Source organism: Impatiens glandulifera, chromosome 3 (genome assembly GCF_907164915.1).
Source record: "Impatiens glandulifera chromosome 3, dImpGla2.1, whole genome shotgun sequence".
NCBI lineage: Eukaryota > Viridiplantae > Streptophyta > Magnoliopsida > Ericales > Balsaminaceae > Impatiens > Impatiens glandulifera.
Window position 1 is genome coordinate 57,535,451 of NC_061864.1, and position 13,258 is coordinate 57,548,708.

Consider the following 13,258-nt stretch of genomic DNA (forward strand, 5'->3'; position numbering starts at 1 on the left):
TTTGTTTATATGATTAATTTATATTTAAATTTGTTTATATTTATATTTTATATTTTTTAAGTATTATAAATTTATAATAATAAACAATATTGATAAAAAAATAATAAATAATAAAAACAATTTTAATAAAGTAAAACATGTAGAAAAACCGAAAAAAATACAATAATCCATTACATAACTAAAAAATTGAAAAAGACATTCCGATTACACAACTAAGAAATTGAAAAAGACATTCCGATTACATAACTAAGAAATTGAAAATATTTATTTAATAATGTTTAATTTGTTTTATGTAGTTGTATAAATAATTGATTTATAATTAGAATTTAAAAGTAATTAATAAGTTGTTGTAAAGTTATGGGTTTAATTTGCAATTTTTGATAAATATATAGATAATATTGAAAAAAATAAAAATTATTATTAAAATGAATATTCTAAAAATATTCTTTTGAGATTGAGTTTGGGTTTTGGGTTGGAAATGAATTACTGTTTGATGTGATGTTTACTGCATTTTGGGGGTTTGAAAATAAGTGTTTGGGTTGGAGATGACATAATATGTTAAAAAAACTCATATATTTAACTAAATTTGTTTTGATTTTTTATTAAATGGGGCCGGCCCTGACTCAGCTCAACAAATTACTTAAATAATTATTTATTTAATTTATAAATTCTCCTATTATTTCTCTAAAAAAGTATAATATATATTAATTTATATATTTTTATTAGTTGATTTATTCATTTTCGCTTTTTATTACTCTAAAATATATATAAATAGATAATATATAACGACAAACTATATATGTGAATAAGCTAATATATAAATAAAATATATAAATAAATAAGCTAAAAAAATATAAATAAATAAGCAAACGATAAAATATATAAATAAATAAGATAACGATAAAAAAATAAACATTCTCTGCATACTAACACTACATACTAACATACAAAATATATAAATAAATAAGCAAAATATATAAATAAATAAGCTAACGGCAAAAGAAATAAATATTTTAAATTATTTGTTAGTCAGTCATAATCACCTTCCACAACATTCTCTTTCTATCTTTAACTCCTCTAACATTGACAATGTGAATAAAAAATATTCACTCATTACACTAAAATATAATTTATATTATAAATAATATTTGATTCAAAATAATATCTTTAACTCTCTAGTCTATATTTAACAAATTATTTAAATAATTATTTATTTAATTTATTCATTCTCCTATTATTTCTTTAAAAAAAATTATAATATAATATATATTTTTTAAAATATATATTTTTAATTGATTTATTAACTCTTACTTGTTATTACTCTAAAATATATATAAATAAATAATCTAACGACAAAATATATCTTACAAGAGAAACAAAAATTTTGAATTGTGTGTTAATAAGTAATAATCATCCTTTCACAACATTCTACATACTAACAATAAAATATATATAGATAAGATAACAACAAAAAAAATAAATATATTGAATTATTTTTAATCATTCATAATCACCTTTCACGACATTTTCCGTCTATGCTTAACTCATCTATCATTTTGATAAAGTGAATTAAAATATTCACTCGTTACACTAAAATATAACTTATACTAAAAATAATATTGATACAAAATATAGTCATACTCTCTTCTCAACAAATTACTTAAATAATTATTTATTTAATTTATTCATTCTCCTATTATTTCTCTAAAAAATATAAAATAATATATATTTTTAAATATATATATTTTTAGTTGATTTATTAATTTTACCTTGTTATTACTAAAAAAATATATATTTATATATAAATAGATAAGCTAACGACAAAAAAATAAATAAGATAACGACAAAAGAAATAAACATTTTGAATTATGTGTTAGGTAGCCATAATCACCCTTTCAAAACATTCTCTGCAACTCTACTTACTAACGACAAAATATATAAATAGATAAGTTAAGGAAAAAAGAAATAAATATTTTAAATTATGTGTTTTTCAGTCATAATCACCCTTTTACACCATTCTCTACATACTACCTACTACCACTACCGATGAACTATATAAATAGTTAAGCTAATGACAAAAATATATATATATATATATATATATATATATATATATATATATATATATATATATATATATTTTGAATGATTTGGTAGTCAGTTAGCACTAAAATATAATTTATACTAAAAATAATATTTGATTCAAAACATAGTCATACCTTCTGCATAACAAATTATATATTTTAATATATATATTTATATATATGGTTAATTAATTTATTAATTTTCCCTTATTATTAAATTAACGACAATATATATATATATATATATATATATATATATATATATAAATAAATTTATAACAAAAGTGATAAATATTTTGACATTCTCTGCCTATCTTTAACTCTTCTATCATTAAAAAGATGAATTAAAATAGAGAAATGATTAGATGAGGAATTTGGTGAGGGAATAACGTGGCATAATCTTATTCGCTGAAAAAATCAAATAATTTATCTCTTTTCTCTCTTTCCTCCACTTATACATTTTCCAACCAATGAAGGTGATGTCACGTCACCAAATTCCTTCACTAAATTCCCTTACTCTATCACTCCTCATTACACTAAAATATAATTTATACTAAAAATAATATTTGATTCAAAACATAATCATATTCTCTGCTCAACAAATTATTTAAATAATTATTTATTTAATTTATTCATTCTCATATTATTTTTCTAAATAATATAATATAATATATATTTTTTAAAATATATAAATATAATATACTAAAAATATAATATATTTATATATTTTAAAAAATATATATAATATTATATTTTTTAGAAAAATAATATGAAAATGAATAAATTAAATAAATAATTATTTAAATAATTTGTTGAGCAGAGAATATGATTATGTTTTGAATCAAATATTATTTTTAGTATAAATTATATTTTAGTGTAACGAGTGAAAAAATATAATATAATATATATATTTTAAAATATATAAATATATATATATATATATTTAATTAATTTATAAATTTTCTCTTCTTATTACTCCAAAATATATAAATAGATAAGAATGATATATATATATTGTATAAAAAAACTAACGGCAAAATATATAAATTAATAATATATATTATGTATTAATTAGTCATAATCACCCTTTTTACAAATTATTTGTTAGTTAAAAATAATCATATTCCTTATTCTATGTAGGGGTGAGCAAATAGGTAAAACCAATGAGTTTTGTTCAATCCATATTAAATCCAAACTAAATTTATCCAATCCGTAATCCAAACCATTTTATATTGGATCCAAAATGTTTTGGATAATCCAAACTAAAAAATATTAATATATATCAACTTGAAATTAGTCAACAATTTTATTTATTTTATTTTATTTATTTTTTAAAAAAAATTGTATTTTTTTTATTAATATTAAATTTGAATCTGAAAAAAATAATAAAAAATAATAAATAAATAAATATCATTGTCAAAGTGATGATAAATAAAATATATATTATATTAAAATGAAATTTAATTTAAAAAAAAGAAATTACAAAATATATTTTTATTTAGATAGTTTGGATAATTTGGATAATCCCAATCCAATCTGATTTAAATCAATCCGAACTCAATCCGATCAGATCTTAATCCAATCCGAAATATCCAATACGAATTAGGATTTATGATTCGGATTGGATTGGAATTCGGATTAATCCATCCAATACTCACCTCTAATTCTCTGTCTATCTTTAACTTTTCTAACAATGTGAATTTATTAGTATAAAAGTAATATTTGATTCAAAATTCACTGCTCAACAAATTACTTAAATAATTATTTATTTAATTTATTTATTCTTCTATTATTTCTTTAAAAAAAATATAATATATATATATATATATATTTATATATTTTGTTAGTTGATTTATTAATTTTTGCTTGTTATTATTCTAAAATATGTATAAATATATAAGTTAACAACAAAATATATAAATAAATAAACTAAAAAAATATATAAATAAACAAGTTAACGACAAAATAAATGAATAAATATGAATAACGACAAAATAAATAAACATTTTGAATTATTTATAAGTTAGTCATAATCACCTTCCACTACATTCTCTACATATCTTTAACTACTAACGTGAATTAAAATATTCGCTCATTACACTAAAATATAATTTATACTAAAAATAATATTGGATTCAAATCATATAATATTTGATTCAAATCATAGTCAAAACGTAGTCCTATAACAAATTATTTATTTAATTTATTTTTTTTATATTATTTCTCTAAGAAAATATAATATATATTTTAAAATATATTTTTATATATTTTGTTAATTAATTTATTAATTTTCACTTATTATTAATCTAAAAAATATATAAATAGATAAATTAACGATAGAATATATAAATAAATGAATATATATATATATATATTATATTATATGAGTATATATATATAAGCTAACAACAAAATAGATTTTGACCTTCTCTGCATATCTTTAACTCCTCTATCATTAACTAGGGGTGGCCAAACCTACGGATCGGATACGATCCGATATTTCGGATCGGATATCCGCTTTTATTTTTTTCAAAAATTGCGATCCGTATCCGATCCGGTATCCAACCACTATCCGATCCGAAAATACCGGATCGGATCGGATCGGCCAGCCGGATACCCGTTGATCCGATTTTTTTTTCATATTTTAATTTTTTTTATATGCTAGAAAATTGAAATTTTTCTATTAAGGATTTCAATTATGAATAATGACGATTTGAGAGCATATCTAAAGGGAAATGGGAAGAAAAACAAATGAAAGAGACATATTTTTGTTTGAATTTGTAAAGGAAAATGGGAGAAAACATAAGAAAGATGGAAATTTTGTATTTTTGTTTGGGTTTGTAAAGAAAAGAAAGAAAGAGATAAATTTTTGTTTAGTTTGTAATTGTTTAATAATATTTTTATTTGGGTTTGTAAAAAGAAACATGAAGGAAAATATAGGAAGAGAGAGATTTTTGGTTGGGTTTGTATTTATTTAATTATATTTTTGTTTGAGTTTGTTTATTTAATAAATTTTAAAAATGACCGGATCGGCTTCGGATATCCGAAATCTTTTTTGCCCGATCCGTATCCGATCCGGAAATCCGGTAAAAATATCGGATCGGATCGATATCCGAATCCGATCCATCGGATACGGATTTTTTCGGATCGGATCGGCCGGATCGGATCTTTCGGATCGGATTTTTTGACCACCCCTATTATTAACAAGGCGAATTAAAATATTCACCTATTACATTAAAATATAATTTATACTAAAAATAATATTTGATTCAAAATATAATCATACTCTCTACTCAACAAATTACTTAAATAATTATTTATTTATTTATTCTCATATTATTTCTCTAAAAAATATAATATAATAAATATTTTTAATATATATATATATATATATATATATATATTTAGTTGATTTAAAATATATATAAATAAAAAAGCTAAAAAATGTATAAATAAACAAGTTAATGACAAAATATATAAATAAATCATATATATATTATGTGTTAGTTAGTCATAATCATCATTTTCACGACATTCTGTGCAATAAAATATATAAAAAATAAATATTTTGAATTATTTGTTAGTAAGTCATAAACATTCTATGTTATTGAGAAATGTTGGGAGAAAGAATTTGAGAGAGAGAATGATGTGCCGCAATTTGATTAGCCAAAAAATTAATAAAATTTCTCTTTCTTCTCTCTTCTCACTTTTAATCCTTTTTCTAACCAGCAGTGACTAGTGATGTGTGACACATCATTCCTTCCTCATTTTCTCCCTCAAATTTTCTCCCCTATCACTTCTCTTCCTCTATTATTGATAATATGAATTTAATAGTATAAAAATAATATTTGATTTTAAACTAAGTCATACTTTACTCAACAAATTACTTAAATAATTATTTATTTAATTTATTTATTCTCTTATTATTTCTCTAAAAAAATATAATATATATATATATTTTGTTAGTTAATTTATTAATTTTTGTTTGTTATTATAATATATATAAATAGATAAGTTAACGACAAAATATATCTATCGTTAAGTTAACGAAAAAATATATAAATAAATAAACTAAAAAAATATATAAATAAACAAGCTAACAATATATAAATAAATAAGATAACCATAAAAAATAAACATTTTGAATTATGTGTTAGTCGGTCATATTCACCCTTTCACAACATTCTTTGCATACTAAGAAAACGACAAAATAAATAAATATTTTGAATTATGTGTTAGTAGGTCATAATCATCTTCCACTCAATGAAAGAAAGAGAAAAAATTATGATGTTTTTCTATTTCTAAGGTGACATTATTAAATCTTTAGCTCTTATATTATTAATCTATTTATTATACTTTTATCCAATTTCATAGGTAAACCAAAATATCTTCTCACCATTATTATTTTTACAATTTTTAATAAAAAATGTTATTTCTCACTTATTAATCTTTATTTTCTGCATTAATAATGTTTTTTTAATAATTATTTTCTCTAATTTAATCTTTAATTCTAACATTTTTGTTATTTTAACTAGTAAAATATAAGTATGTATGTAACTTATATATTTATTTTTGATATCATTGGTTTTAAAGTTATTTATAATTTAATAATAATAAAAATCAATATTTAAAATTTAATACATATTTAATCAAGATAATGGTACCAACTAATAGAGAATAAAGAAAACCATCTAATTTAATAAAAATCAAGTTTGAGCTATAACTTATCGCTCATCCCTTAAACTTAAAATGAATAATTTATAGCCGAATTAAATATTATATGATTTTTTAAAAAAAGATTGATTAAATATGATTTAAAATTTGATATTTTTAGTAAAGTATTAATATATAATAATAAAGTATATATTAAAAATATTTAAGATTTCATCATTTCTAGATATCTTGTTTGACCGTTGAATTATTTAAAATTTTAATTAAATTTATAAAAGTATATATAAATCTTTTTTATATTTTAACTTTAATTAATTCATTCATTATTGTAAAAAAAGAAAAAGAAACCTTTTTTTTAAATGTTGTTTTGTTTAATTATTATAATAAATTTTATAAGAATAAAGTAATAATATTTTAATATTTAAACTGATATTAAAAAGTAAATAAAATGGAAATGTTTTAATTTTGAATAAAAAAAAGAAAGAAATGAAACAAACCTGTTGGCGTAAAAGGGCTGTTTCTGATGGGGTTTGAATTGAACCATACAGAAGCGCAACCACTACCCACCACCACTTCAAAAACTTGACACGCGTCGGAGGCATCTTAATAAAAACTGGACCCACGATTTCTCTCCTTCCCTAAACCCCTTCCTTTGCATGAAGCCCTCGTTTCACCCATTTCAACTATAAATACTCTCTTCCCTTGAAGCTTTTCTTCACATCTAATCACTTGCAAGTACTACTTACTTACTTGGTAAGTCACTCACAATTCTCTCTTTCTCTCTCTCTTTCTGTCTCTGTTCTGTTTTTTCAATTCTATTGCATGCCAGTTTTTTTTTTTTTTTTTGATTTCTTCTGCAAGTTTAAGTTTGATTGATTGACTTCATCTTCTTGATTTTGATTTCATAGTTAGGGCTCTTATATATCAATCCTTTACTGTTCTTTTCTTCTGATCTGGATTTTATCTTGTGACATTTATACATGCATGTGGTCTGCAGTCTGCAGATTAGTTTTCTGTTTGGAGTCGACATTGATTTTGTTGATTGTAGCGATTCGCATGTGACTATGAACTATAGATCTGCTTTCTTGAAGCTGGGTTTTGTTCAAATTAGCACAATCTCATACAAAATGAAATCTTTCGTTATAAACAAGAAAACCCATTACTTTTAGTTATATCTTTCCATTATTGATCATTTTTTTTAAAGGGTTTGTTTCTTTGCTCAAGGTTTCACATTTCTTCATTGTTTCCATACATATATTCCATTCATTTCGTATTGTATACATGGAAGCAACAAATCTAGTCTTAGATTTATTGATTGTGTTTAGTTTGAACCAAAATTTTGACAGTAAAGAGGCATTTAATGTTCTAAACCGAATGTATTCGTATTTCGATTGATTGTTGGTTCAAGTGCATCTGGTTACTTGATCTCCTGTTTATGTTAATTTTCTCTTCATTTTATTTTTTTTCCTTTTAGATCTGTGCAGAACATTTAATTGACATGGATCAATCGGACCCAAGTCAGCAACAGCATGCTGGAGCAGCAGGAAATCAAATGGGGGCTTACGGTTCTTCTTCCCAGCCGTATCCATCTGGTCCAGTTCAACCTCAAGCCGGTTTCGCTAACCCGCAGTACCAGCTAGCATACCAGCAAGCCCAACAGTTCCATCACCAGCATCAGCATCAGCAACAACATCAACAACAACAGCAGCATCAACAGCTTCAAGCTTTCTGGGAAAACCAAATGCAAGAGATCGAACAGACTGTGGATTTCAAGAACCAAAGCCTCCCACTGGCTCGTATAAAGAAGATAATGAAGGCTGACAAGGATGTGAGAATGGTCTCTGCTGAGGCTCCTGTTATATTAGCAAGGGCGTGCGAGATGTTCATACAGGAGCTGACTCTGCAGTCGTGGCAACACACTGAAGAGAACAAGAGAAGGACTCTGCAGAAGAGCGATATCTCTGCTGCCATATCGAGGACTGATGTTTTCGACTTTTTGGTTGATGTTATTCCTAGAGATGAACTGAAGGAGGAGGGACTTGGTGTGACTAACACTACCATTCCTACGGTGGTGGACCCCACCGCAGCAGACTCGATGCCTTACTACTATGTTCCGTCTCAGCAGCAGCCCGTTGGTCCCCCTGGGGTGATTATGGGAAAACCGGTTGATCAAGGTCCGGTGGTGTATGGAGGTCAGCCTGTGGCCTTTATGCCATGGAATCCAAGTCACCAACATCAGGCTGACCAACAGTAGAGAGCATCTAATGAAATAGGTTGTTTGTACTTTGTTTTTCTTGTGTTTGTGTTTGTATTTCAAATGTTGTTTCAAGTGCATCTGGTTACTTGATGTCCTGTTTATGTTAATTTTCTTAAACCAAAGGCTCCAGCTCCAATATTTAAGACCTCAACTTCTTCAATTGACTTTCACAATCTCATTAAACAATTATCCGTAGAATAAAAAGATACAATAATGACCATTATATTTTGTTCTCTTATTTCATTAGTCATTTCTAAATTCACAGTTCAGTTCATCCGAAGAATTGTGAAGACTTTTCAACTCCAAAAGGAGAGTCAATGTGTATTGTTATTGTTGGTGTATTGTTCAACTCCAAAAGGAGAGTCAATGTGTATTGTTTATATTGTATCTAGTTTTTGTTTTTGTGAACTTCTCAAAATGTGAGAATGCATATAATTTCTACTTAGTTCTATATTCTTTATTCGTAAACTCATATAGTTGAAAATTCAAAATCTTAATTCTCTACAAGATTTTTTTTGAAAAAAAAAAAAAAACAGTGCAAGTTCACCTTAAGTGAACTTGTGGTGGCATGACAATAAAACGTTATACTTCAATGGAGCACTAATATTTTATTGGTAAATAATCAATTGACATCTAAATACATTGTTGTAATACACTGTTATAGTTTATTAGATATAATTTTGTTGATAACTATGTTACTTAGACCGAGTCATTAAACATATATTACACTTAAACATCCTTATGCACTGAGTGAGACGACAATAAGGTGTACAAAAATATCCTTATGCACTGAGTGACTTATGCACTGAGTGACTTATGCACTGAGTGAGACGACAATAAGGTGTACAAGAGAGTTTCTTATGGCTATGCTATGCAGTACAATATTGTAGTATTGTAGATAAAGTATAACCATAACTACAGTAAATTATCATTATTGTTATTATTTATACCTTCAAAAGAGTATATTATACTTATATCTATTACAAGACTATATAAACTTCTATAAAATTTAATATTTCATTTTTATCCTTTAATTTTTTTTTTGTTAAAATATTAAAATTTTAATTACTTTAGTATATTTTAAAATATAATAATAATAATTATAATTAAATAATTATTTATATTCATGTGTGTTTAATTTTATAATTTAAATAATAATAATAATTCAATTACTTATTTTTATTTTTATTTTAATTTTATACATCTAAAAAAATTATAGCATTTTAAGGTTAAAATTATTTATTGTGATAATTTTATAAATAATTAAATATAATAATTATTTTTAAAAACTATGTTAATTAAAAAATAGGTGACATATATAAAATTATTATTATTAATGTTTTATTTTATAAAAAAAAATTAATATTGTTTTAATGTACAAAAATTTATAATAATACAAAAATTTAAAATTTTAATTGATATATAAATAAGTTTTATTTATATAATTATATAAGATAAATTATAAGAATTATATATAAAAGAATGTAACTCATAAAATATGATTATTTATTTTAAAAATAAATTTATATGATAATTAGATATTATTATTTTTATTATTAATTTTAATATAATTAATAATAGAAATTATATATAAAATAAATATTAAAACAAGGATAAAATAGTCTTTTATATTTCTTATATTATATTATCAAACACTAAGTAATAAAACCTATATAATTTGTCACCTAATTTATGGTTTAAATTAAATTTTTTTCTCTTATTAACATTATTTTCACAAATCTTTTTAATAAAAAATATTATTTCTCTCTATCTATCTTTATCTTCAGCATTAATTTTTTAATAATTTTTTCTCTAAAATTAATTATTTGAGTTCTAATAATTTTTATTATTTTACCCACTAATAAAAGTATTTATGTAATTATTTATTTAATTTATTCATTCTCCTTTTAATACTTAAAAAAATATAATATAATATATATTTTAAAAAATATATATTTAATTATTTTGATTAGTTGATTTATTTATATATTTGATTAGTTGATTTTATTAATTCTCCCATATTATTACTTTGATAAATATATAAATAAATTAAGGACAAAATATATAAATAAACTAACAAACAAATATAAAATTAAATAAGTCAAAGACAAAATAAATAAATAAACTAACGACAAAAATATATAAATTAATCAGTCATAATCCTCATTCCTAACATTCTCTGTCACACACGACATGTGACACGACAAGACATGTGACACGACACGACATTCTCTGCGTCCTCCTATTTTTAAGTGACATATACAATGTCAAATCTTTAGTTCTCAAATCATTACTCTATTTATTATATTTTTGCCCAATTTCACATGTAAACTAAAATATTTTCTAATAAATTTTTCTTATTTCTCTCTTGTTCATCTTTATCTTCAACATTATTTTTTTAATAATTTCTTTCTCTCAAATTTGTCTTTCAATTTTAATAACTTTCTTATTTCATCCACTAACATAAGTATATGTATGTAATTATTTATTTAATTTATTTAATTCTCCTATTATTACTCTAAAAAAACATAATATAATATAATATATATTTATATATTTTGTTAGTTGATTTATTTATATATTTTATTACTTGATTTATTAATTCTACCTTGTTATTAATCTGGAAAAATATATAAATAATTAAACGATGGAATAAATAAATTAAGAACAAAATATATAAATAAATAAATATATAAAAAATATATAAATAAATAAGCTATACAAAAATATATAAATAAGTTAAGGAACAAAAATAAATTAATTAATCTCATATTAGATGATATAATGAAAGAAAGAGAAAAGACTAACAATAAAATATATAAATTAGTAGGTCATATTCCTTCATTGAACATTCTCTGCATATATTTCCTCTGATACTCTCTGACACCATGACATTCTTTTGCATATATTACGTTCTTAAATATTACTTTATTTATTATATTTTCATTAAATCTCACCTGTTAAATAAAATTTGTTTCTCATTATTATTATTATTATTTTCTCAATTTTAATTTTTTTTTCTCTCATTATTTTTTTTAATAATATTATTTTTTTAGTATTCTAATTCTAATAACTTTGTATGTAATTAATTATTTAATTGATTTATTCTCATGTTATTACTCTAAAAAAACATAATATAATATATATTTTAAAATATATTCATATATTTTGTTAGGTAATTTATTAATTATCATTTGTTATTATTTTGGAAAAATATATAAATAAATAAATTAAAGACAAAATATATAAATAAATAAGCTAACAAACAAATATATAAAAAATATATAAATAAAGAAGTTAACGACAAAATATATAAATAAATAGAACAAATATATAAAAAAACATATAAATAAAGAAGCAAATAAAAGCTAACTATAAAATATATAAAAAATATATAAATAAATAAACTAACGACAAAATATATAAATAAATAAGTTAACGACAAAATAAATAAATAATCATTTATTCAGACTGAAAAAGAAAACAAACGAATCCTCCTATTTATAAGGACATATACCATGGAATCCTCCTATTTATAAGATGACATATACCATGTCAAATTTTTAGTTCTCGTATTATTACTTTATATTTATTATATTTTCATCCAATTTAACATGCAAACTAAAATATTTTTCTCATTATTATTATTTCATAATTTTTAATAAAAAAAATATTATTTCTTTTTTATCCATCTTTATCTTTATTACTATTTTTTAATAGTTTTTTTTTTAAAAAAAATTTAGTTTTTCAATTTTAAAAACTTTGTTATTTCATCCACTAACGTAAGTATGTATGTAATATATTTTTATTTTGATATCATTATTTATAAAATTATTTATGATGTAATAAAATAATATATATTTTTTTCAACATCTAAAATTTAATACATACTTAATTGAGTTGGAGATAAATATTTTATTCTCATTGTCATTCCTAATTATAATTTATCATTTTTATTTGCCCTACATTATTAAATTTATTCGTTAAAATTATTGTAATAACTTATAATGAATTAAATAATCTATGATTAAAATAAATTGATTAATTATAATTTTGAGATTTTGATATTTTGGTAAAAGTATTAATATATATAATAATAAAGTATATATTAAAAGTATATATTTGATAGAAAAGTAAATCTTTTTATATATTAACTTCAAATTAAATTTTAAAAAATAAATTAAAAAAAGGTAAAAGAAACCCTCTCTTTTTTTTTTATATATATATATATAGTTTTATTTTATTT

General features: G+C 21.8%; 1 protein-coding gene across 1 annotated transcript; it reads left to right on the forward strand.

Annotated features, from left to right (window-relative positions):
- Positions 1–8,239: 8,239 nt before the first annotated feature.
- On the forward strand, positions 8,240–9,160 carry LOC124932499 (nuclear transcription factor Y subunit C-2-like). The gene has a single exon (XM_047473141.1). It carries the CDS (start codon positions 8,254–8,256, stop codon positions 9,007–9,009), a length of 756 nt encoding a protein of 251 aa, XP_047329097.1. The 5' UTR covers positions 8,240–8,253; the 3' UTR covers positions 9,010–9,160.
- The last annotated feature ends 4,098 nt before the right edge of the window (positions 9,161–13,258 follow it).

Excerpts from the sequence above, each read along its gene's own strand:
- LOC124932499 (XM_047473141.1), top strand. The coding sequence starts at position 8,254 with ATGGATCAATCGGACCCAAGTCAGCAACAGCATGCTGGAGCAGCAGGA.